The sequence below is a fragment of the Varroa jacobsoni genome, unplaced genomic scaffold, assembly GCF_002532875.2.
Source record: "Varroa jacobsoni isolate VJ856 unplaced genomic scaffold, vjacob_1.0 scaffold_1383, whole genome shotgun sequence".
Lineage (NCBI taxonomy): Eukaryota > Metazoa > Arthropoda > Arachnida > Mesostigmata > Varroidae > Varroa > Varroa jacobsoni.
In genome coordinates, this window is record NW_019214285.1 from 225,683 (window position 1) to 250,924 (window position 25,242).

The following is a 25,242-nucleotide window of genomic DNA, read 5'->3' on the forward strand; positions in this document are numbered from 1 at the left end:
TGCGGCGAAATACGAGGGGGGGGGGGGGGCAGAGGCCCTAAGTAACTTCCATTTTTGACATCACACGGACGCCTCCGCAAATTGTAGGCGTGCGTCAGAAACGACGGGGCGCAATTACCTCATTAATTGTCAGGGTACACGCTTGTTTCACTGCAATACGCATTATGCTTTATCCTTTAGTTTAAATAGGGAACAAATAACGTGAAGATGTGAATTCTGAACGATTGGCAGTGCTGTTTATTTATGTACTAGATCTCATAAAAACACGTTCCATGAATTCAATGATGAGTTGTCATATTGGACAGCGTATCAGGGTGCTATTCGGAGATATCTAATATGATTCATGATAGATTCACTGCCAAAGCAGTCATATGTTACATTTTTAAGTTATTTACATACACTGACAGTTTATAGGAACTAAACAATCACACCATCTGTAGAATTCGATAATACATCGATCGATATGTTTCATATTCACTGCGATCCTTCATTAAAAAAAAAAGCTAGGAAATAGAACTACTCTTTACTACTGGCATCGTATTGGTATATTTATCCTTAGGAATTATAGACTATATGGCCTGATCTCGCATCACCTATTATGTTTTCCCTAGTAGAAACTAGGTACGCGTATTACTCTAAATTTTCCGTTTCGCCTCTGGTACAGCAGGTAGATCGTACGTTTCTGGTACTTCATAAACAGCTATTCGAAAGGTCTTTTTCTGGCCTAAACTGTTTTAAGCAATCTGCTTTGTATGTACGTTCATGTGCTGGGACATATCTATCGACTATCAGGTACAGGGAATACTCATTTTAAAACCCAGGGAAAGGTTCGTAAGATAATTGAACTTGGTACAAATGAACACTGACAGAAATTGACTGAAGAATATCCTACAGAACGGCCAATCGGACATCGAGCATATAAAGCTTTTCTTTTCAAAATGATATAAAGTTATTTGTCATGAGTCTTAGACTATATCTATTCGGATTTCACCAGATGACTCCGTCACCGCCGGTTTCCAGTTATGAGTAACAAACGTCAAGGGTATCTCGTTTAAATCAGCTAGGCTTATTTTTCTCGATACATCCGAGTCAATAAGCTGAATTTAATGGTTCGACGTTAAAAAGCACATAAATCTCAGCTGCCGGTATTCATGATGTGGGAGACATAAACTGCGGACAGATGTGAAGTCGATCAGGTATGAACGAGGTACGAGACGAGTGGCGCAGGAGAGATAAAAGAAAAAAAAGACAAAGGTATTAGTTTAATGTGCAAGTTTTCCATCTGTATTCTGATCTCTCGATAGATCAGGGACTGAGAGGTTACACATCTATTTTCTGCCTCGATGTGTTGGCTTTGCTTTTAAAATAGTAGACCATAAGGACATGCTTTATCACATGTGGCGTAAATACACAGATTCATGTGTGTTACTACTGCGGCTGCTATTAGTTAGAAACGCTATTTTGTACAATATGTAACGCTGAACTACTACATACAGATGAAGGCTGATCATCAGCAATTAGCTAAAATGAGGCATTTAGTCAACCTCATCACACAAGGCAATACCATTTTTTAAAATATGTGGCTTTTTCCATCAGCTCTCGATTTTCACGCTTGATAACGACGAAAAAAATTAGACGTTTACAGACGACTTCGTGATGGGTGTTGTGAAGAAGTTATTCCAAATAGACAACCACGTAAGCACATCAGCTGGATCGGGCGTATATTTTTCTTCTACTAAAAAAGTTACTATAATGCCATCATATGTCGAAATCCGAAAAATTACCACAGCAACCTGAACTAACCAAAGTCGATAAAATTATTATTTTACCGGGGAGAGCTATCCATATGAGCCCGAATATTTATAGCGAGTGGCCTGCTCAAAAAGAACGCTATTTCATAAGAAGCTTGCCAGCGCGAGTTCTGTATTACGATACGACAGCACGGAAACTCACATAATACGGATTTATGTCCAAGCCTTAAATACCGAAATTGCGTTGCATGACTTACGCGTGAACGTATCTGTGTGCACGTTGTGTATAGAGCAGGATTCCAGGATGACATGGACAATGATCTCTTCTCTGGTTAGCCAATACGCAAAATATGCATATTAACTTTCTACATTGAAGATAAGATCAAATAGATAACCGAAGCTAAAATAGTAAACAGAAAGAAAAGCAAAATGTTGAAATTTAAAGTTGCCTTGACAACGATGGTGAGTTGGTCATCTAGTATTCAGGCGGACCGGGCTCAAAAACACGTGTTGCAAACGCCGACCATCTATAGGGGTGGATTGCTCACACCTAGATAATTAAATTACTTATATATGCTCCGTGCTTGTCGACGAGAGGTTTTCTATCGTAGCCTAAACTTAACGAGGTGGTGTGCTTTTTTTCGTTTCTGCTAACTGAAAACAAGCCGCGGGATGATTTCTGTTCATAGAGGCAATACACAGATGCAGGCATTAGCTTATCTAACGAGAAATACTTAAACAAAAAAATGATCAAAATGTGGGTATCAAACATCTTGTCTACATACAATGTGCAACCATACGGTCGAAAAAAATTAGCTAACATTGAACAATGCTCCAATTTAGTAACACCAGCTACAACGACGTTAATTAATTAAATAACTAAGCATATACAAAAACATCTCCATGTGCATCTGTCAGTAGGAAGCTGTCTCAGTAAAGGGTGCATACACGAAGGGAAAGGCGCACTGTAGCATCGGCCCACTTTGTTATTATGTGGGCCAGCTGACCCACTGTGGTCATCAAGCAAGGGCTGTGTGTAATTAGTAGAATATCCAATAAACATTCGTTGAACTTTACGCAGGGCCTGAAACATTATCCTATGTAATTTACGTATAGCTGATAACAACCGAATTCTGTGTTCGTGTCCTAGAAATTTTTTAGCTAAAGCAGGGGACATTTTTTGGGCAGTGTCACGTCAGCCAATTTATGTATTTACATTTTCATTTAGATTTTTTTACTGGGGTAACTGACCCCTGCCACTTTCCGTAACATAAAATCACTAAGAGGCGTCGTTATAGCGCAACAGCGGGGGCCACACAATTAGCCATACTGAGACGCATAGATATTGAAATCGGTTTGATGCACACTGTGATTGAACGAGCTCTGCCCTGTTCGAGTCACGGCTCACTTACGAGGTTCATTTTAAACGTTTAGGTCTCTCCAGAGCTACAAAGCTCTAATACTCTATAGATCGCAAATGCGATTGTAGTAAATAAAGCAGCTAGCGTAAATAGGTCCATTAACTCTAGTACGTCAATGAATCACACATTAAAATTAGGTATACACTTTTTTCATTTAACTAGAAAATTTTCTATAGGTTCGTTCAATGAAATTCTGCTCCTGTGAATACCGTTCGCAGGTTGTCACCTGTTGGTGTCATGTTCTTGGTGATGTCTAAGGTAATCGAGATGAAAGACTTCTCCATTGTCGCCGGACAAGTCGGTATGTACACACTAACCGTAATACTCGGCCTTCTATTACATGGATTCATTGTCCTACCCGCAATCTACATGCTCATCATGCGACAAGAGCCGTTTACGTTCCTGCTCGATATGCTACAAGCGATCACCACAGCCTTTGGAACGGCCTCCAGGTTAGTTGTATTCATTCCTATTCGGTCTTTTTCAGGACAAACAACGAGTTAATTTTGCTGAAACATAGCGCTATATAACAGTGGTCATCGCTATGTAGCTAGGCGCTACAAACTGACTGTGAGTTAGACTATTACATTTACTATTATATAATTGAATGAAGAACACTTAAGTTCAGCCTCCGCTAGATAGATGATGCAATATCCTTGGCTATCATATCAAACGTACTAAACAAAGTTGGATATTTTTTTCCTGATAGAGTATATCCGTTTGAGCAAAGACGCTTAACCGTAGTACATGTTTTGTATACCATTCCGTCTATCAGTTCTATGGATCTCGCTAACCATTGTTTACTGAAATGACTTCCTGTAATATTTTACTTTGTTGTAATAAACGGTTTTTTTTTTTGTAAATTCGCAGTCGTTCTCTTCTGTTCCGTCATTAGAAAACATCATATGAATTCATTATACGATGACAAGCGTCAAGCATTACCAGATATTGTTCTTCTCAGACTTCGGATTTAAGAGGGATGTCACAACGGCTTTTCGAATTTATAGCTTGCCCTATGGTATCTAATATTTTTTTACCATTACATTGTAGCAATGTTTTTACCCAGCGATTCACATTCAACATCTTTTCTCGGTTCGTCGCTTGATGTGAGGCTGTTTATTGCACTCTAAGCAATGGATGACAGTTTCTCTGTGGATTTATCGATACGGATCAACGGTGCTTGTGTGGGATTCCTTCCAAACACGACGCCATTTTACGGTTGACGTCGTCACAGTATTAGCCTTTAAATAGTGCTAGTCTGATAAAACTAACAGTGCGGTAACCACTATTCAATAGGTGATGCGTTTGTACTTGTAATACTACCAATTTCGTTGTTGATTAATTGTATCTTAAAAGAAGCTGTGTAAGTTACTAGTAGAGCGGTAACTGTGGATCGCTTTTAAGAACGCACAAATACGATCCCCTGTAACTTGAAAGCTGAGTTACTTTTAAATTTCTCAAAAAAGGGAGTTTTTCACCTTACAAACGACTTCTATCAGCGTCGTCATTTATTCCTATCTCAATCAGCACCAAGTCATTATAGAAAAAATGTACAAACCTATGATATAAACAGATAGATAACGCTAGATAGGGCATTCCCTTTGCCCTTTGAATGCCGAAGGCTGCTGACTTAAACCCATAGCCCAGGGACATCGAGAGAGCCGGCTTTAAGCTTCCTTCGCTAAAACTCGCATTCTGGGTTAGTAGAAAACTGGCCATCGACACACGGTATTATTATTGTCGAACTATTACAGCGAAAATAATTATATTGCGGAGCCATGTGCGCGAGCAACGGCGTACACCGAATATAGTAAACCGCTACATCATATTTACATTACGTCGAATTTGTTGGGGGGGTTCGTTCCCTTCTTTCCCCTGAAATGACTACATAGAAGACGATCTGCTATTCTCATGCATTTTATTTTTGCTATACGTGGTGACGACTGTGAAAGTCTGAAGTGAAATGCGATCACAGATAATTATAACGGGACAATCTAGTCAACAATATCTGTACGGCCTCCCTGAGGAACTTTGGCAAACATTAGACATATTAATATATACATACATATCATCGAAAACATTATATAACATAACATTATTAGGGATATACTGTAGCGAAAAAAATAATCAAAAATTTTTGCAACGGCATAGGAAATTAACAGCGATAGCATCAACGAATTGGCCGATGACAACGAATAGCGCTTTTTGATGATAGCCGTTCAACCTTCGTAGACTCGTAATTTTTCTGGGTTTCAAACGGCTTCTAATTATTTGCCGCCTGAATCGAGACTGTCTCGTTTGCTACAGCCACCTCTACATCAACGAACAGGAGACAGGACTGTTTAAATATCATAATAATTACTTCCACTTGAGTCTACTCATTGCCGAAATCACTTTGCTGGCGTGATGAGGAGGGCAAACATTTGACGTGTTGGCAATGCCGAGCGGAGTATGTGTTAAGTGCCGCTCGTTCAGGTCTATATGATATTGTTTCGACATGATTGGCTGTTTTACTTATGCTTCCGCTGAGGACAATGTGGTTTTAACACGATGAAGCATTACCGCTGTTTTTATTTCAACTACTAGTATACAGCTCTACGTGTTTAGGCATTTACGGAGACAAATTGAGAATACAAATAATTTAGCTAGACTTCTTCTTCGACGACTTCTTTGCGGCAGACTTCTTTTCATCATAGAAGTTGTACACCTTGTGGTCATGCGCGGCCAGCGAGGGGCTGTTTCGAGCGATACCACGGGCAAGATGCTCAGGGAACGAATGCTGGGAGGTGGTTTTGTGCACAGGCGCAGCTTGGGCTGTTACGTGAGGGCCTGCTGGGTGAGGAACGTGGTATGCTTGTAGTGCTGTGGAGGGGACCGCGTGAACCTGAGGCTCAGCGTAGACCGCGTGCACGGCCGCTTGTCCTGCAGGCGCGGGTGCCGGATGGGCATAGTCTGGGTGAGGGTAACCCTCGGAGGCAAACCCAGGAGCTGCGTTTCCAGCATAAGCGTGTCCGTACGCCGACGCACCATGGGCAGCCACCTGGGCGAGGTCAGGATGAGCCGAAGGAACGTATTTGTGAGCCACCGGCTGGGTCACGCTGGCTGATTGAGCTACGCCATGAGCCTTGGGAGACTTCAAATACTCCCCATTCTGCACGTAACTGGTTGCAGCAGAAAATTCGAACTTCACCTTTTGACCGGGAACTGTATAGGGCGAACTCGTATATTTCTCAGCGACATGGGCAGGTGCTTTCGCGTATTGTGGCTGGGTTACGTACTGCACGTTTGCAGATGCGGGATAATCAAACTTAGCAGCAGCACCAGCAGCCGTCTGGTATTTCGCTTCGGGTGCTGCATAATGGTAGGCGCCAGGCTGCGCGTAGCCCGTGCTCTGCTTTTCATAAGCACCGGCTTGACCATACCGATGCTTAGCTGGAGCAGCAGGACCGGCCTGGCTGTGTCCTGTCTGCGTCTCGAATTGGGGCACGTACTGAACTTGTTGCTCTTCCTGTTGGGCAGGTGCGTACTGCGTTTGCTGGTCAGGGGTGACATACTGAATTTTCTGCTCGGCATCCGCACTAGTCGGGTACTTTTGAATGGCGCTCTGCGGGTAGCCTCTGTATTTTTCGGCATTTGGCTGTGTTTCGTAGGACTGATATTTTTCTGGCTGAGCCTGGACAGCCTGATATGCCTGGGGAGCAGTTTGGTATGTCTGATATTTGTTGGATTGAGGCGCCTCATACGTTTGGTATTTTTCAGTAACTGACGAAGGCGGATATGACTGGTATTTTTCCGCTTGGGGGACAGGTTGATATGTCTGATACTTTTGTGCTTCAAATTCTTGACGGTATCCCTGATATTTCCTTTGAGGCGCAACATGTTGGTATGCTGCTGGCGTTGGTTGTTGGTATTTGTGAGCCTCCTCGGTAGGTACATATTTGATGCTCTGTTCCTGTTCGGGACCTGACTGGTACCCATGGTACTTTGCGGCTTCCTCCTGGTTTACATAGCGGATCTCTGTTTGAGGTTCCTCATTTTGTCCCTCGACAGTGTATCTGTATTTGCTATCAGGCTGGGAAACAGCGTACTGTGGTGCGCTATTCTTGTCTGTTGTACTGTATCCATGGTATCCTTCGGAGGCATAGGCCTGCTCATCTTTGAATTCTGGAGCAGTAGCCTCCGAAGTTGCAACTGAAGCGGTCGCCGACGTCTGCGACTGAGGTCCGCGCACGTGCACACTGCTCCTTGCTTGCGTATCGTACGGGCTGTCGCCGTTTGGGGCCGGCGGGCCATGCGTAATTTGAATGTTGTACTCGTACGCTTCAGAGGGCAGATACCATATCGAACACACCATCAGTACTAAATGCAATAACACCGATGAATACGACTTCATCTTAGCAACAACGACGACAATTCTATAATTGCACGAACACAAGACAACTACTTACAAAGGGCCACAAACACGAAAAATACTAGAAAGGCACACTAGATGCGTGATGAAAAGCGAAGGAATAACAGTAAGGTAAAAACATATGATTTGCACAACTAGCGTACTGTAGTAACGACAACAGGAACAACCACGTAAAGACTAAGACAAAAGGAACAACTGAGACATACGAAAACGATGCCACTCGACAGTGGGACGATCGGACGACGTTCTCCTCGGGGATGACGCGCCATCGACCCTTATAGCCAAAAGCAGCGGCCGCCAGCCGGTGCCTCGCTAGCAGCTCGCCGGCGGCGCCCGCGAGCGAGTGGGTGCCGGGGGCCCAGTAGGAGCAGCGACCAGGGGCAAGGGGTTCGCTGCTTTGACAGACATGGCCACAGGCAGACTATTAGACAGATACTCAAGCAAGCCGCACCGACAACGACGACTGCAACAGCATCATCAGGAGCAGAGATAAACAGAACCTGCCCTATACTATACAAATACGTTGGGTAGGCAACTCAACGACTGACCATTACGTTTAGGCTAGTGTTAGCAAAACTATCTGTGACTAGATATGTGTTCTGATACACGCATCATGTGCATATTATAGCTATGCAAACAAACACAAGTAGGGGATGGAACCTGCTGGACGGAAAAGACGCTTAGGCAACACGATGGTTATGATATCGATGATAGTAAACCAAAGAAAAGCGGATACTGATTTGACGTTAAGCAACTACGCTTCGTCACGCATGTAGCAGCGGTATGCGACTGGCATTTAACTCTACAAGTAAGTGCACATGTCATTATACTACCAGAAATTTTGTCAGGAGTTAGTAAAAATCGCATTTATTTCTACTTTGGTATGGTGCCAGCAGGATTACATGTAAACAAATTATTTTACAGCTAGTTAAGCTACAAGTAGCATCGTAAGGTACACCTTCGTATTGCTATGTGGAAAACTCAAGATATTTGTAGTCAGAACGAGTCAGTCCACTGAGAGGTTGACATTGGCTCTATGGGATTGTTAGTCTTCAGGTGAGCCTAATAAAACAGGACAATTTTCGGCTATACCATTTGCAGTTCTATTAAATGCTATGATTAACGTCGATGCCTTATAACGGCTGACGCCGCTAGTTTGCTTTGCTGTTGCCCCCGTCTGGCCGGCGATATCACTGTCATTAGCAAAGATGTCACCTATTAGGTTCGCTCAATTCAAATAATTATACGGCTTACACGCATACTAATGAGATCACTACCCGAATAAGGTTGGATGCTTCAGTTACCCCTCATGATTCCTATCCTTTCATCTTAACCCTCCGTCCTTGAAATACCATCGGGTGATGAGGGGAGTCCATTTGTGGAGTGTGTGACATTCACACGAAGTTTAGAATAACGCACAGACCCATTTCCACCCATAACATAAATGTACGGTAGAAATAATTACTTTAATAACAAACAGTAGTACATAGCACAATGTTTATAAGTGAAAGAAGATACGCAACGTATTGTCTCGTGTACTACTTAAGCCTTTGGCATCACAATCGCCCTGTGACGGGCTTCCTACTTCCAAACCCAACCACTCAAGCCCACCTCTTTCTCACGGAGAATAACCCACTTTGTTACCGTCCCCTATAACACAGCTGTGTTACCTGTTTTTTTTTACCGCAGCTTCTCTTCCACTTCGTAGCGCAATGACATAGACATGTGTGACTCTTTAAAGAAGCAACAGAGTATTACGATAGCATACATGCGATTGCATTGTTTCCAACCATGACCGCTAATAACGATTCAATATGGCTCCAAACAGTGAAGGAACGAAGTGTCACAGTGAATTGTTTTTTTAATTGTCAAATCAGATTTTGTAATAATTGAAGGCTTCGTGTAAAATTTCACAAGTGAACAGCGCAATATATTGCAAACAGTTTGCATCATATGGGCTCCTTGAATATATATATATATATATATATATGTATATATAACTAGTTCGACAAACTTGCCAAGTTCCCTTGAGATGGCACCAGAGGTCGTGACGTCTATTTGTCCCGTATATCCTTTGAACATTTTTATTAAGTTTGATTCAGTATTGGATTGTCGAAGAGTTATAACCGTTGCTGATTTATCCTTAAGTTGTGCACCATTTCATGGCCGATGACATTTGGTCATCGGGCAAAATATTTTTTTAATAATTGTGATGGTGAGAGGTTCACAAGTTCCGGTCAGTTCTTTTCGATGGCTCGTTCTAATGTTGTTGATAGTAGAGGTGTGAATCAGTTGTTTCGCGAGGTGGCAGTAACTCGATTCTTTCTTAGTTTCCGCAAACACATAGCGCCATCTTTTTTGACGTCAATCTAGGCTTTGCCATAAATTATACAGCACAATTTTTGATTTTCCTATGTAATCGATTTTTCATCAGCCCCGATCAACCGATTTGAGAATAGTTGCGTTTCTGTAGGGTTTGCCAGATAAGAATACAACCGAGCAAATCATTACGCGTCCATTCGTGTGGCACTGGAACGTCAAGCTTTTATGGGGTTTTTCTCAGATAGTCTTAAAACTGTTTGATCCTATATTGGTAGTAGTTCACGTGTTGATCTTGCTTAGCTTTCGCAATGGTTTCATCAATGTTTCCCGTAATTCCTACTACGAGGAGCATCTTTCATATGGAAGTTTCCAGAACGAAAGCGACACATCATTTTTGAATCGTTTCTTCCGATAGCGCACCTTGACCATAAACAGCAAACATTTTGTCTATGTATCTGGGCAGCGTTTGTGCTTTTACCGTAACAAACATGTGCAATATAGGAATTTTTTGTAAAAAATAAACATCGCATAACTTGAAAGGTGCTCTATTTTAACTTCAAGTAAAAACATTTCAACAAATTATGACATTTAGTACTGCCAAATTTCAGCTTTCAAATGAGACCAACGCCGATCCATATAACCTGGGATAGGTGACTTGAAAGTTATCTAGTTAGAAGATCGAGCAATATAGTTTCGACAAGCCAATATTTTTCGAGTAGATGCGTCTGTCCCATGACTTGTGAATGATATACACTCTAACGGGGCTTGTCGTAATTAACTGACGCTTTCTATCGTACCATATGCATGCGTATCCATTTGAGCCTGCGAAAAGCCATCTTGTTTGGCATACTATAGAATAGTTCGCTTGAAAGTAAACATAAGATTTTGGTTTATGTGAAATAGGTGTAAGGACAACAAAGGTAAACAAAAGGCCGAAGAACAGGTGATCCATTGATACGGACAACGGATACGCGGACACACAATACAAGATATGGCCTACAAAAAACTCACGAAAGCCAAAGCAATTAAGTTAGTTTGTTATTGAATATTTCAAGACACTCTGCACCTCGGTAGCCTCAAAAAGTTTTTAAAAATGCTTTTTAAAAACTGTTTACTAAGCATTCCGATCCAAGGGATGTTCTAACCCAAGCAAAAAAGCCCTTTATCTGGATTGCTTTAGTTATACTTAGTTAATAAGCTGTTTACTAAAAGTACGTAATCGTGGAGCAAGTAGATAATAATTAAGTAAATTTTTTTTTAATCTTAGAGACACGAGTTGAATCGCTAGCGGCGGCTTCAGAGCAGACGGCGGCTTCAAAGCAGGGTTCGGTGAACGTTTAGCAATGGTGTCACCCAAAATCGAATACGGCATCCAACTGCTGCGATTAAGCGTGCTACTTGTGATACCATTGCAGTTATATGACTGAAACGTTGATTCTCGATGAAGACGAAGGCCTATAGAATTAAGAGCGTGCTTCGTCACATCGACAAAGCAGGGCCAATAAAAGGAACGTGATCTAAAAAAAGCTGAATGAAGAAGTGTGCTTTTCTTCTCGAACGGTTCCTGATACTATCGGCAGGAGAGGATTAATGGGGTTTTACGAAGAAAGAAATCTTCCGTTTCAAGTCCTACCTGTGGCTGAAAACCAGCAGTACAATAAGATGCAACAAACTATCAACAGATCATCAGTGGGTTTAACTAAATCAAATAATATAGTACATTAGTAGTAGCGATTAATATAGTAACCATGCTGCCAAAAAAGACGCAACATAGCCCCTAACGAGGGTCAATGGTTCTTACAAAACCAAGACTGTTTGTTATATATATATGTATGAAAAAAAGATTCAAAAAGCAAAAGGGAGCTAGCCATGTACAAGGAGTTGCTTGCTCGTCGGCATCTCTCCTTTTTGGGGTGAGTTAGCATTGGTTTCCACTACTACTCCTACTACTAGTAGCTATAGGAAAGACCAGACAGACGACACAATCGTCAACACAATATCGACCGCACGGCGTTACATTATAATATTTCTATGGGTATTTTGACGCTATGCCAAATAGATTTGATTATAGGCGTTGCTATTATACAAACAAGTTTTTTATTTCTTTGAGCAATCAGTATAACAAAGGCCTTTGTTATAACATTACCTGTAAACCTTAATGTATGTAAAGCAAATAACCACTTGGTAATGGACTATTCGAAATTATTACTACGACGACCATCATCACTACGACATTTATCACCATAACGCGGCTATAATGACGCTGTTACGATATGGGTATAAATTGTAACGGTTACGTTTTAGAGGACTTGATGGTTGCGCCCTAGGGAATCATTGGCCAACATTAACAAGCTGATGTCTTTAAAAAAAAAAAAACTAATCTTCAACCTAAACAAAATACCTACTATCATAGTAGATGTGGATCAAAACCGTCACAGTCACACGAGCAGTTGCATGCGTCTATAGAATATAGCTAAGTGGTTTCATTGGGAGAAAAAATTAACGTATTAAAGAATGAGGACTTTTTTGTTTTTGGAGTTCCGGATCGCTATTTCCATGACGGGATCGATAGTTGAATATATAATACAGTACGCACAGGCAACGCCACTAGAAAGAATAAGCTTATGAGGGTCGATCAACATGGTTTTCCATGTTTCGTTACGGCAAACGATAATACCGCGGGCTGTTGTATAACACGTTCATCGTTCGGCAGCTTCATTCAGATCGAGCAAAGTTGGAACGTGTCGTGCATTCTATTCGTTAGCGTCCCTTGTTTTAAACAGTTTCCAGTAGGTCCGTCCTATATCTCCAGTGTTTTCGCCGGACGGAGGAGCAGAACAATAGCAGAAAGAATATCAGCGCACTGCAGCAGCTACATACGCCGAGCGCTAGCGATCTGTCTGTATGAGGTATTACGTATGAGCGCCGGATAATATGGCGGTATGGGGGAAGGTCGACGGTAGTTTTACTTGCTTTGTGCTTTACTATCGTATCTTTACGTCTGGTCTCGCGCTGTGCATTGGTCGCATTCAACCCGATATCGTCGTTCGCTCAGATGGTCTAAATATTGCAGCATGCAACGAAAGTAAGCAATAATAGCGATACTAATATATGATGGTGCTACGTTCGACTGCCGATGCAATCAGCATTGGCCAGTGTGTTCAGGGGCCAAGGGGTCACTGTGGATGACCGACGGGAATGCACCTACGACTGGTGGACCTAAAAAAGCATCTCCTGCTGCAGCTCTTCCCAACAAATTTCTTGTTCAGATAGCGTCAGACGCAAGTGGACAGTCTGCGCCACACAAATGGGGGGAGGCCAACGTACCTCAACAATACGAACGCGACAAAAATATCGGCGCCAAATTCGAAAAGGAAAAAGAAGATATCATTAACGCACGCATCGTGGAATATTATATCATTGCCGCAGAAGGCAGCCAAATATAGAATACGAACAGAATCGCCACAGATGCACGACAGATATTAGTGTTCGATCTTGGCGGCGGAGGCGGCGGCAGCAGCGGTGGCGGTAACAATAACAACAACAGTAAAGGCACGCCATATTATGAGTAGCTCAAGGTAAAAAAAGACCAACATATTCGAAGCGATGCATCTGTTTGTCGTCTGCAAATGCCTCGCGTCTCTCCAAACGAGTACGACAAAACACATAAAACAGGTCGCTACACTGTGCAGGGGGTTATTCTATAGTAGTCAAGCTCTGAAGGTTTGCTATTGATATATTTGCTGTTACAAATAAAATCCTTTACATGTCTTAGCTAAGGACGCCGTAATAGATCCGGTGCAGTTTTACATGATATAGACGCAATTGGGCAGTGGTATACCTTTTAAGCGGAGAAGATTGCCGTGTGGTCTGTGTTCGAGCCCCAACACAAGCACACTTCGATCCTTCAATATGATTCGTGCAATAAAAAAGTGGCTTATTCCAGCAATGTTTTCTCTTGTTCGTTCTTCTCAGTTCGATATAGTGGCTCTTTTGTGAAATAGTGTGTAGCGGCACCGAAAACTGTCATAGAAAAAACCGAAAATCAATTATCGAAAACTTCTGAGGCGGTTTACTGGAATTTTCGGTTTTCTTCAATTTTGCCAGTTACCTTTAAACCTTAAAAAGTTACGTGAAAATAAGGCTGCAAAAAGCTGCAATAGCCCCGCATGAAACTTCGAGGTACATCAGAATATAGGGTTGATTTATTTATAATGTATAATATCAGCCGGAAAAGACAAGCTGATCAAGTTCCGCCAATCGAGGCGAACGTCGAAGGGGCCCAACTCAAGCAATGGTGCAAAGCACAAAAAAGGGTGAAGCAAAAATGATCAACTATAAAAAACTCCTCATAGATAATCGATGAAGCACTTTATTGACCCACGCTAATACCTGTGAATGCTATCTCTGTAAAACAAAAAGCTATGGGCAACCTAAGCTTTTTCTGTTCGTGATTTGCTAAAAACCTCGGAAGCAATATGGCTACAACTGAAGCTAGTTAACTACAACTTCCCAGCATTGTGTACAACGGTAAGACAACAAATTTTTCTATTGCTTGATGACATAGAGAACCGATGCGGAAGTCATGCATCGACCGGGTTCGAATCAGTCGCGTAGTACTTACCGAGACGTATTGGATAATGTTTCCGTACTATCTGACACTGACAAAGATCTACCACCTTATTTTCAGATTCATTAGTTCGCGGCTGATTAATTTACTGCTGAGTTGTAGAGAGCATAGGCATATAGTATCTTCATAAAATACGTGCTGACCTTTACTGTCCTATAATCACTAAAGAGTTTATTATAATAGGGCGGTAGTTATCAAAGAACAGTATATTTGCCAAGGCCAACTTTCATCTCGTCTACAAGTATGACTGTCCACTAACAGCGGCAATAGAACTATTAAAGTCACACGACGACTCGCCGAAGCGATAGACAAGAAATAAGGGGTAGACTCGATCATTTCCGAGCGTGATCCAGGGTAACAACGGCAGCCCGGCGTACTTTTTGTAAATACAAATAATAGCAGCATTAGCAATCCTGGAGCCGCTGCCACATTTGGAAGCCTTAACAGTCCCGGCCTGGCTGACGAACTTTTTTCTAATATATGTAAACGGTATCGTTAGAAATTATTCATCGGCATTGCTGTAGCACCAGGAGATAAACACAAAAAAAAAAGGAAAATTCGAAGAAAACCGACGGTTGTGCAAGTTTCATATATACACATGTCCCGCCGGCTCGGTTGATTGGTTGGGGTTTATGCAGTTCGTGACGGTATTACCGTATTTGTTTATAGACGATGTGGAAAGAATTTGCCGTTCGCGCTACTGTTGTAATTCAGTACAGAAAATAGTACGCGCTTTCCCCCTCTTGAAATATCCCACAGACCCTCTACGAGAAGTGTAGAAAAAAACGTATTTGTAACGGAAAATTTCGATCAATTGTTTTAATAAAATTCATCTATTATTCGATAGAAGTTCTTCCAGGTGAAAACTAAGATTGCAAATTGCGAACAAAATGACGTATCTGTCAGAGTCTGAGTTGCCTTACCTCAAAATAAAGACAGACATGTAAGAGTTTATCAAATCGCGGTAGCATCTTGTCTGTACGATTTATAATGTAGATGATTTGTACAGCTTTGGACTTCGCGTTAAATTATTATAATTTTTGCATTAACTTAATTTATTACAAAAAAACATTTGCGACTGTCATATATTCTCAACTATACAGCCATTTAAATCTACCCGACAATATAATGCCAATTGTAACGTCGTGTCCCTGTGATAGCTTATCGGATAACGTATTTGCGTACTAATCCTAGGAACACGACGTGGCCTTAGTCCGAAGTCGACGGCCCGTTTTGTGCTGGAAGACAGCCAGCCAGCCAGCCGTTCGATGGAACGCCAAACGTAAAACTCGAAACGCTGCACGAGTTCAGTAACGAATTCGATATATTGCCAAATGTTCATGGATCCGCTAATATCACGCTCATTAAAAATGTACGGCTAGCACGTATGTGAATTAACATTAAGCAGCGGGGATCTATCTGCAAAAGTGATCCTCATATTCCGATTGGCGTAAGTACGTATCGTAACCAATGTAGTTTTCTCTATACCTAGAAACTGGGAATAAATTTGGAGAAATTGCAATTTAATAACCGTTCTGAGATAAAATGAATTACGCTACGATGGTCAGACGGCGACGCCTGATAGAGGCCGTCTTATATACTTCAGAAAATCTATACGAGAGTAGCCAGCTATTTTCGGTGCAGGGGACGAAGTATTGCACTTCCACTAGAGTTGACGTTTACGATTTACTTGATGTTCAGGTCAAAGTAAACCTCAGAAACGGAATCCCTCCGACGAAAGTTGTCCAAAATGGGACAGGAGCAGACAAAACATACTGTTTGTTAGAAATGATTTAGCGTTGTACTAACTGCATCTTGAGAATCCCCAACGAATGTAGACTTTCTTGAATCAGCCATAGCTCAACCAATCTCACCAACTCCTGCATTTAGAACGCAGCGAATGAAAAGTATGTCTTCTAAGCACTGAAAAGCTGATTACAAATTAGTTAAGCCAGTCACTATTTGTGCTCGTTCCTTCAATTGCATCTTTCGAAAGAAAGACTCGTCCCAGTAAATGTTTAGCAAACGTTTCTTACGAAATTTTCTTTGTCTGCGAATTCTGTTAAAAATAAGCATGTCATCATAATGCCCCTTGTCTGTTATTTTCCACATGTAGTTAACAAGGAGAAATTATCTCAACATTCCTTTTTAGGCAAACCTGTTTGGTAATCCGTATGTGTTATCTACGCTGTAAGACTCGCTGTTGCCATACTGGGTCGAAACAGATAAGAAGTATGCCTTTTCTTTTTTTTCTTTTTTTCTTTAAACCAGCCTATCTAATGCTGAATGATTGCACTGCTCTAACTCGCTTAACATTTTCAGTTCAATGTATAATTATTTAAACATGAAACTATTGTAAAAATACGTTTGGACTGTATGTCTCATATTCATTAGATAACGCTATTAACCCGAGGCAGAGTGATTCTTGGTTTTAAGAGGTTGCCCACAGGTCGTTATAGATCTCGGTATAGTTATGGATGGGTAACGAAATACTCATCAACTAATAAACATATAGATGGACATATAGAAACTAACATATATATATGGTGTCAAAGCTAATTCGGGCATAAAGTCAACCTTTGAAGAACGTGGCCTCTGGATGAAAAAAGTTCTACGTATTACAGGAGCGCACCCATATTTCTCTCGAATTACCTTGGCCATGTCGTAATCTATAAGTCAATCTATAATCAATCAAATGGTTGTAGGTTAAATTGAAGGTAAATAACCAACTGGCAACAGCGTCAAAGCGGCAGGGTGTTCAATGGCTATCGTTGACCAGCCGATGCAGCGTACTCACATTTAACTTCATCCCATCTCATATTTGATCTTCCAGGACCTACGAGATCTCCATGTCATACGTGGTTACATATAACATATAAGTTAAGATGAGAGCCTTTTTTAGGTCGTTGCCGATCGACGTGCAACACTGATTTATTAATTATTACTGTATACGTATACAAGATATCTAAAGAACCCCAATCAACCAGAAAATAGATGAGTACTTATTGAGGTCCTAAGACCATATCCACAAACCACGTGAAGTTCCTGGGGTGCCTCGATAGCAAAACAGAATAGAAATATAGAAGCGTCGTTACATAACGGTTCACTTCTAGGCTAAGACGAGGCAACAAAATTCCAGCGCTTGTTTACCCAACTTTGAATCGTATAGTAATACTAACAGTAGTACACCGCTATCGTGACAAAATTAAAAAGTAGGTATATATATATATATATATATATATATATATATATATATATATCCTCGTAGAAGAATCCAACGGAGAACGGAAAACATGCCGAATCATCTAAGGTCATTCAGGCATACCATCTGACAGTCGTCCCCATTGGCCTGATTCATCATGTGATTGCCACTGTCATTATTTCGCCCAGAGAGATAAATCATATCATTAGACCCTTTTCGCCTCTTTCTTTAGTTCGGAACTAGATAGATCGTTCCTCAAGTATAGCGTAAACATTTGCAATACAAGTGTGTACCCCGTAGAAACGCGATGATTGACTAATGTTACTGAACCCATCTCCAGCTAATTAACTCGGTTCAACATATATATATATATATATAGATTAGCCAATTTAGGAACAGTCAATGTGTTTACCACATTTCTTCACATATATAGTATAATGAACTTGAGTAAGTATGCTTAGTATTATTTTCTTTATCAACTATACTGAATAACACAATTTATTTTTTATAAACAAAAAATGATAAAAATATTAGTAAAAAATATTTCCACTTAGAAAGAATTGTTTTCCTCCGTCTAACAGCGATTGGTTTAATAAAAGCCATGATAAAATCCTAATGTCACGTTGATTTGAGGATATTCGACGATCACATGAGCTATATAGATTAAATAGTTTTATTTATAGATGATGCTTCGGTACGGCGTTTCCTTGTAACTTCTACCGCCGTCTTTGAAGTCGTTCATTTTCTTGTTCACTAGTGACTCCGGCCTTATTCGAGCAGCCTGACGGCCGGTTCACGATGAATGCTCAACTGTTTTTATATGTAGGGTTTGTCTGGATGGACGCTGACGTATCAACAAAACTTTACACGAGTCAAGACACATCGAAGCCAACCGGCGTGTATGATACACAAGAATAATAGAAATGGATCAAATCTGCAATTCCAGTAGTTTGTCGCATAGACTCATCACAAAAGACAAAACAGGAAAGCTTACATTGGTGTTATCGGATGCAAAATTACGATAACTAGAATAACAGAATTCAATTTAAACAATGCTTTATCCATACGACGAGGTAGCGCTTCAAGGGCCCTCATGTGCTTAATCACCACGAACAGTTATTCTGTGCTTTATCTGTCTTCCATTTAACTGCATAGATTCTAACACAATCTAATATACATATGGGAACATCGGCGTTCATGTTAGCAGTAGCAGTTGTCGCTACTGCTCCTGCTAACTAGTTCGTAACGAGCTATTTTTCCCTCCAGGGAACGACCCGATAGTGCCTGCTCGTGAACGCCCCTTGAACAGCATTCGCTGTCGAATTTCCCCTTTATGCCTTCTCGGCTCTCGTTCTTGGCCTGAGTAAGTCGCAAACAGCAGCGTATTGTTGTCACATGTCGGGGGTAGCGGAACGACCCACAAAGAGAAGACAGTAGCAAGCGACCCACGACATAAAGACATTGCGTCATCGGTGATACCCCAGTTGATAGAACAGGTTTTGCTTTTGTTTATGCAGTTATCGTTATGCTTATATTACTATTATTGTCTCATTTTGTTAAAGTATTTGCGGGCTGGATAGGTCACGGTATAATTACGGATTGCGGTAACTGTTTTAACGAAACGCCAGACAGAGCATCATCATCTCAGCATGACAGCGCCTATTAATATGTCTGTGTGTGTTCGCCGGCATCGCTTGCGGTTCGTTGCCTTCAAACTTATACATAAGTTTGAAGGCGAAGCGCACGCAGAAGTATTTCGACTTGAACAGTGCAATAGAAAAGTTGTAAATAGAATTCGATTGCTATAAGGGGCGCATTCCTGTAGTTTAGGGACAAAAACCTATTTTGAAGTTGTTACTTTGCTTTTCGCTGATATTTTCCCAAGCCTAACTGAATATTCATGAAGTCTAAGTGAAGACTGCGAGGGCATCTGCGAAGTAAGAACTAGTTTGGGTTCGCCCGAAGTTTGAATAGGCTTTTCATCGACATCGAATAAATCCAGAATGAAAAAGAATCTCCTCAGGTATATTCATCTACAATATGTTCATACATCGGAGATGACATGGCTTGCAAAACGAACATTACCCACAAATGTAAATTAGTGCATACGTATGGACAAAGAAATAGTTCTCAATTATCAATCACGTGCTTAAACGAAGATTAATTCGATAATTACGCTCTTCAAATCTTCATGATTCTTAGCCAAAGACTGCGAGAGGCTATCCGGGCAAATGGGCATAACGTGGTCGCGAACTTTTCTTACGATATCTGTGCGTATCTGCTTACTAGACGCAAAAACATAAGAGGATTACGGACCGCTGTAGGGAATTTCTGAAATTTTCTGTAAACTGTACTATTCCTTATGCGATTCAATAAGGTTGCCGATCGTACACAGTGAGGTTCTTGTCCTCTGTTGATGAATAACTCTACAATGCGTTTCCGCTTGTTAGCATATTACAAAACGTTGCTCATTCAAGTCATCGTTGCTTCTCGTTAGTCGATCAATGTCAGTTGTTACTTAACGAGTAACATAATTTACATAAGAGTTTATATATCTAACCTTAATAAATTTGCCCCGCTATCATAGTTCAATAGCAGACTATGTCTGTCTGCCTGCCTGCCTGCCTGCCTGCCTGAATTTTTTCCGATTCCACAGTGAATTCGTTATACATTATGTTATATGAAGAGAACACGCGGTCGTAAACCAAGCTTATTACTTTTCATATGTATACTATAGTAATTTTCCCTGCTATAGATAATACTACGCGGGGACCTTGCGTCATCGCATTATACGCTGGGAGATATCGTTGAGGCTGCAATGTCCTGCTTGTGAATCTCACCCGAATGAAAGTCTTTCGAATCAAACTGCCCAAAAGCCCCGGACGAAGTTTTCCCTCGCACGCAATTTTCGATACACAATTGCCTGGACTTTGGACGCCGTAAACAATCCGTGCCTTCCCCCTTGCGTGCCAGCGTGTCGTACCATTATGTCTTATTGTTAGTGCTGTTTTTTTTTCAATTTTCGGTATTGTAGGTCCCGGCCATTTTCTGTGCTAGACTTCGAAGCGGCTTTCGCTGTTGTTAAGCTGCTTTTGTCAAGATATATTTCTGCGCTTAGCCGAGCGTAGCAGTCATTACCAAGAAAAACGGTATTCCCCGATGGAAAGCACAAAACATTTTTCTATGCCTATGTAAACTCGGTTCAAGCAAACGTGAAAGAATATATTATCTAGCGTGCGCTAATTGTGTTTCAATAATAATAACGACGGTGGTAAAAATGAAAATTTAACCATAATGCTTTTGTGTAGTCTGCCTGCTTGCATGGATGCTCTCTGTTTAGACTATGAAATAGCAATTGTGTTTTCAGCATGCGAAGTTTTCTATCGATTCATATTTGTACGATAGATCGCTGAGGGAATTATAGCTACGATGGAAAACGTTAGCCAAGTTGCAAATTTATTCTAACTTTCGAGAGACTCCTTATACTGGAACAGTCTATGTGTCTGTAAGAATGAGTCTGGTGGCACAGTGACCCTCTACTGACTTGTATCCTCCAGTGCAACTGGATAGAGCGCCATGTACACAGCGTAATCGTTGGGCTATCGAAAAAGTAGGTGAAATAATTTATTTTTGCCCTATAGAAAACATTAATCTGATACGTGCTTATATAACCCCTTCGCTAGTCATCGTCACTGCTCATAATATGCGTGGGACTAGAATTATATGGAACAAACGTTCCATATGACATATGATGATGTCTCCTTCTATACGCTCTACGTGCCAGTAATGTACATGGGTTAAAGAAAAAATCCGATACAGATCATCACAACTTCTCGCAATACGTTCTAGGTAACGTCCGACAACTGTATTTTATCCTCTCAGTTAATTTGCTATTGCCTAACTTGTTCATAATTTTCTAGTATTTCTAGAAATTATTTAGGATTATATATTGAAGTGTTAGCTTGGAGAACATTTAATAAATGACTGGATTTAAAAAAATTGCGTTACCCGACACAGAAAGATAAAGTATTAAAAATTTTAATAAGTTTTTGCAGTACGGGATTTTGTTTAACTTTTGAGAGCGGCGTAGGCTTACTTAGTCATCAGATTTGTTTAAATCCAGATGGTTATAAATAATATAAACTTATGTGCATGCGTGCGAAAAGAACTCTATTAAGGGATATATATGAAAAACTATATCATACATATTCACAGATTCAATTGTAAACGTCTCGGAACGGTACCACAAATTGCTTTGTCTATTAAGCCCTATATAGCAAAAAAGAACTCATCACACTTTACTTAAAAGTCAAGTCTTACCAGAAGAACTTCGTGACGTTGAAGTTTTTTATTCGTGGTATTGCTTGGTAGAAGCTGGTACAGCTTAATTTTGCGAAATCCTATCAGACTCACACCGAGGGTCTGCCAGTTCTAGTGTAAGGTCCCATCCCTTTTTTTTGTACTAATGGCCTTCTTTATTCTTGTGAACACGGTCGGAGCAACACTGAGGAAGTTTCTGATTCTCCTATGGGTGGAAACGTTAGACCCAACACCGGGCAATATTTAGCCGTTTGCCCACAAACAGCTAAATATTGGAGAGGTGTTCAAACAAAGGAGCAAGCGGTTGGACAAAAGGCAAAACACTGCAAAATGATAGCTGAATGAACAGAGAATTCTTGCTTAAGCTGCAATCGTTTCTTCCATCACTCACTGGATTAAGATCGGCAGCGGTCAGGCCTCCGTCTTTGGCTGGACGTAAGCTGTCTGCGTACTTGGACGTCTCTATGAGTGTAATTATGTTTGTTGTTGTTAGAAAAAGTGCTAGACCGACGATTTCACGCGCATATTGCGTGACTGCGCGTAGCTGAAACGTAAACGTCTCCAGAAGTTCTGCGCTCTGGTCCAACAAAAGAGTGGACCCCAGAGAGCCGGCAAGGTCTCCTTCCCTCTGCTACCATGTCATTCCATTGTATTTCCATTAAGGATGCGTTTTCTTCTCTTACTGCCACCGCCGCTTATGCCTCCGCTACCACGGTCGGTGCGCTTGTTAGCCATGTTGATGATTTTGTTTTCTTTGAAGTATTCAGTCCGTCTCCCTGTGGTCCGCCCCACCTTTTTCACCCCGCTAGACCATAGTGGTGCCAGCGGTTTCGTTATGATATACTTGATGCCGTTACTATAGACGTTCGACCAATGTAAGATTCGCAATTGTAGCTTATTCTGGTACGGCGAACCACTGACCTTTCAGCGTCTCATCATTAAGTCATCAGGACAGGCACAGCTAAAATACTCAGCTGCTTCTTCAGTGGCCAACATCGACAACACTGAGCACAACGAACGAAGCGGTGTTTACCACATGGAATAAGAATGGTGAAGAGGAAGATAGATCTTCGAGATTTTTTATTGTTACAATGCTGCCCAACAATAGGGATGCTAGGGTTGACGCAAGTGTTAGGGCGGGAAGGAGTATTTGAATAATTTGCTAGGAAAAGCGTAGGGAGTTTTGTTTGGGAGTTTGGGGCTTTTGCGAGTGTCTTTGTAGATCGGCCAGACTGTCGAAACTAGCCACACTGGGCAGACGTCCAGAGTGGCGTGTTATTACAGCATCTTGCTAGCAATCTTTTGCCACATAGTGTTTTACAATTCAAGCAATAAACTGTCCTCACAGCATCAACCGCGGTCGAAGCCGACAGTGGAGCGGCATGGTGACCGCCGGAATCTGTCTAGAGCGTTTGACAGATGATCTTTTTTGCTCACTTTTCGAAGTCTCACGGTTTTTAGCTTACGCGAAAAAAAAGAAAAAGTATTTCATTAATGTGTTCAAACAGAATAAACATATATGGAGAGAAAGGCATGCAAGTCATGGTCCTCATACGGTCCTAAGACAATCTATGATTGAATATGACAGCAACGGTCAAATTGAATTGGCATTTATAGATTTGCTCGTAAAGGGAATTCAGGTCCATTTGAACTAGTACACAAATGTCCCAGCAAAGAAAAATCATTAGGAATAGTCTAACGCGTTTGATGAAATGTCCTCAGAAAGTCACAGCTTCGATGCCCAAGGCCAGCCATTGTTTATTAACTACTACAGGTTAGACGAATATCGATGGGCTAAATAATCTGGCAGGATCAACGTAAGGATCAGTTGCTTTAATTACGGTAACAACTACAAACAACGTTACTGAATTATGATAGTGTGCGATCAACAAAGTCCGTCTTTTGACAGTCTATACTGTCTTTCTTTTGCCGTTGGCTTGTAGATCGTATTGGCGACAAAATTATCCGTGAGGAACAGCAATATCTTCTGGATGACAGAATCTGCCATTTCTCCTTTTGTCTTTCGATGTCAACCGGTGTTATATACGCTTTTTTTGTGCACAATTTTTGACCTTTCGCTAAGCAAACATCGGCGTTTCAGGCGCATTATTGCGACCATGCAAGATATATGATAGGGACCACGCACGAGCACCTAGCGATGGTCTCATCTAATTTTAGGCGGCGAGGGCATACAGGCTAGCGCCCTGCTTTGTCTTATCTCGCCAAAAGATATTCTCGAATTAATTTACCTACTATTTCCCGCACTGTTTTAGAATGGTCATATTTGAGCTGGCCTTTTTGGTGCCGCTGTAGTCGATAAAGATTTTTTGCAGTTAACGATCGATAGTAAAATGAAAATCACTCGAAAGCACGAAATCTAAAGGCACGCACACAGTACGTAGCATTATGATACATGCGTATGCTAAACTTACCGTGCGTCGTTTCTACACGAATCGTTCTATCTGTCAACTAGCAGGATTTTTACTGGAAAATTCCGAAGCAACATGAACGAGTACTATCTTTGCTGGCGTTAGCGGTCCGGGCATAGAAAACAATAGTGACAAGGTAAGCATTTACGATGGGGAGGAAGTCAAAGAGCAAACTGTTGCCCGCTAGGCAACTAAATGCTTCCCTGTATCACACGAACGGTTAAAGGCGGAGTCACCATAGCCGTTGTTGTTATTGTTGCCATACCGCAGCTGCCCCAGGAGCCTCGAGCAATGTCATGACGAAAGTATCATTGCTAGCGCGCGCTTATTTCTGCGAAGAAGCCCTTTAATTTGAAGAATTTCTTCAGCGCCAACAGACAAGATTATGCCGATTGCGAGCAGTCGAGTTATCAGACCCTGCCGACAGCGGCAAATCTGTTCACGGTTAACGCTACATTTGACCGACCCGACAACCGCCAGCGCCGTCCACCCATCATCCGGACGCTGTTGACTTCACATTCAAATAGCCTTATGCTTGTGACTGTGACAACAACGAATATGATTACTATTATCTATTATATAAAGTCCCTGAATGTCAGGAAGTAGCAGGCGAACAGCGTCACCGAAATACGCAGCGGCTGAAGAGATTCTCAGAGCAATTTCTTTACGTTATGTTGAACGACGCCAGCATTAAAAACAGATGGGGCAAATAGATATTGGGGAGAAGAGGAGAGGCAAACAGGCGAATAGTTGCTA

The 25,242-nt window shown here is 41.4% G+C and overlaps 2 protein-coding genes across 8 annotated transcripts in view; one reads left to right on the top strand and one right to left on the bottom strand.

The window, feature by feature from the left end:
• Nucleotides 1–25,242, top strand: part of LOC111269392 (Excitatory amino acid transporter 1) — a 123,822-nt gene that overhangs the window by 37,276 nt on the left and 61,304 nt on the right. For all 7 annotated transcript variants that reach the window (XM_022848939.2, XM_022848941.2, XM_022848940.2 and 4 more), the window contains one exon: nucleotides 3,391–3,624. In XM_022848939.2, the coding sequence (XP_022704674.1) occupies nucleotides 3,391–3,624 (234 nt within the window). The remainder of the gene's footprint in view (nucleotides 1–3,390; nucleotides 3,625–25,242) is intronic.
• On the bottom strand, nucleotides 5,072–7,979 carry LOC111269391 (uncharacterized). The gene is made up of 2 exons (XM_086972086.1): nucleotides 7,790–7,979; nucleotides 5,072–7,587 (listed from the first exon to the last, which is right to left on the bottom strand). The coding sequence occupies exon 2, from the start codon at nucleotides 7,563–7,565 to the stop codon at nucleotides 5,814–5,816; it is 1,752 nt and encodes a 583-aa protein (XP_086828212.1). The 5' UTR covers nucleotides 7,566–7,587; nucleotides 7,790–7,979; the 3' UTR covers nucleotides 5,072–5,813.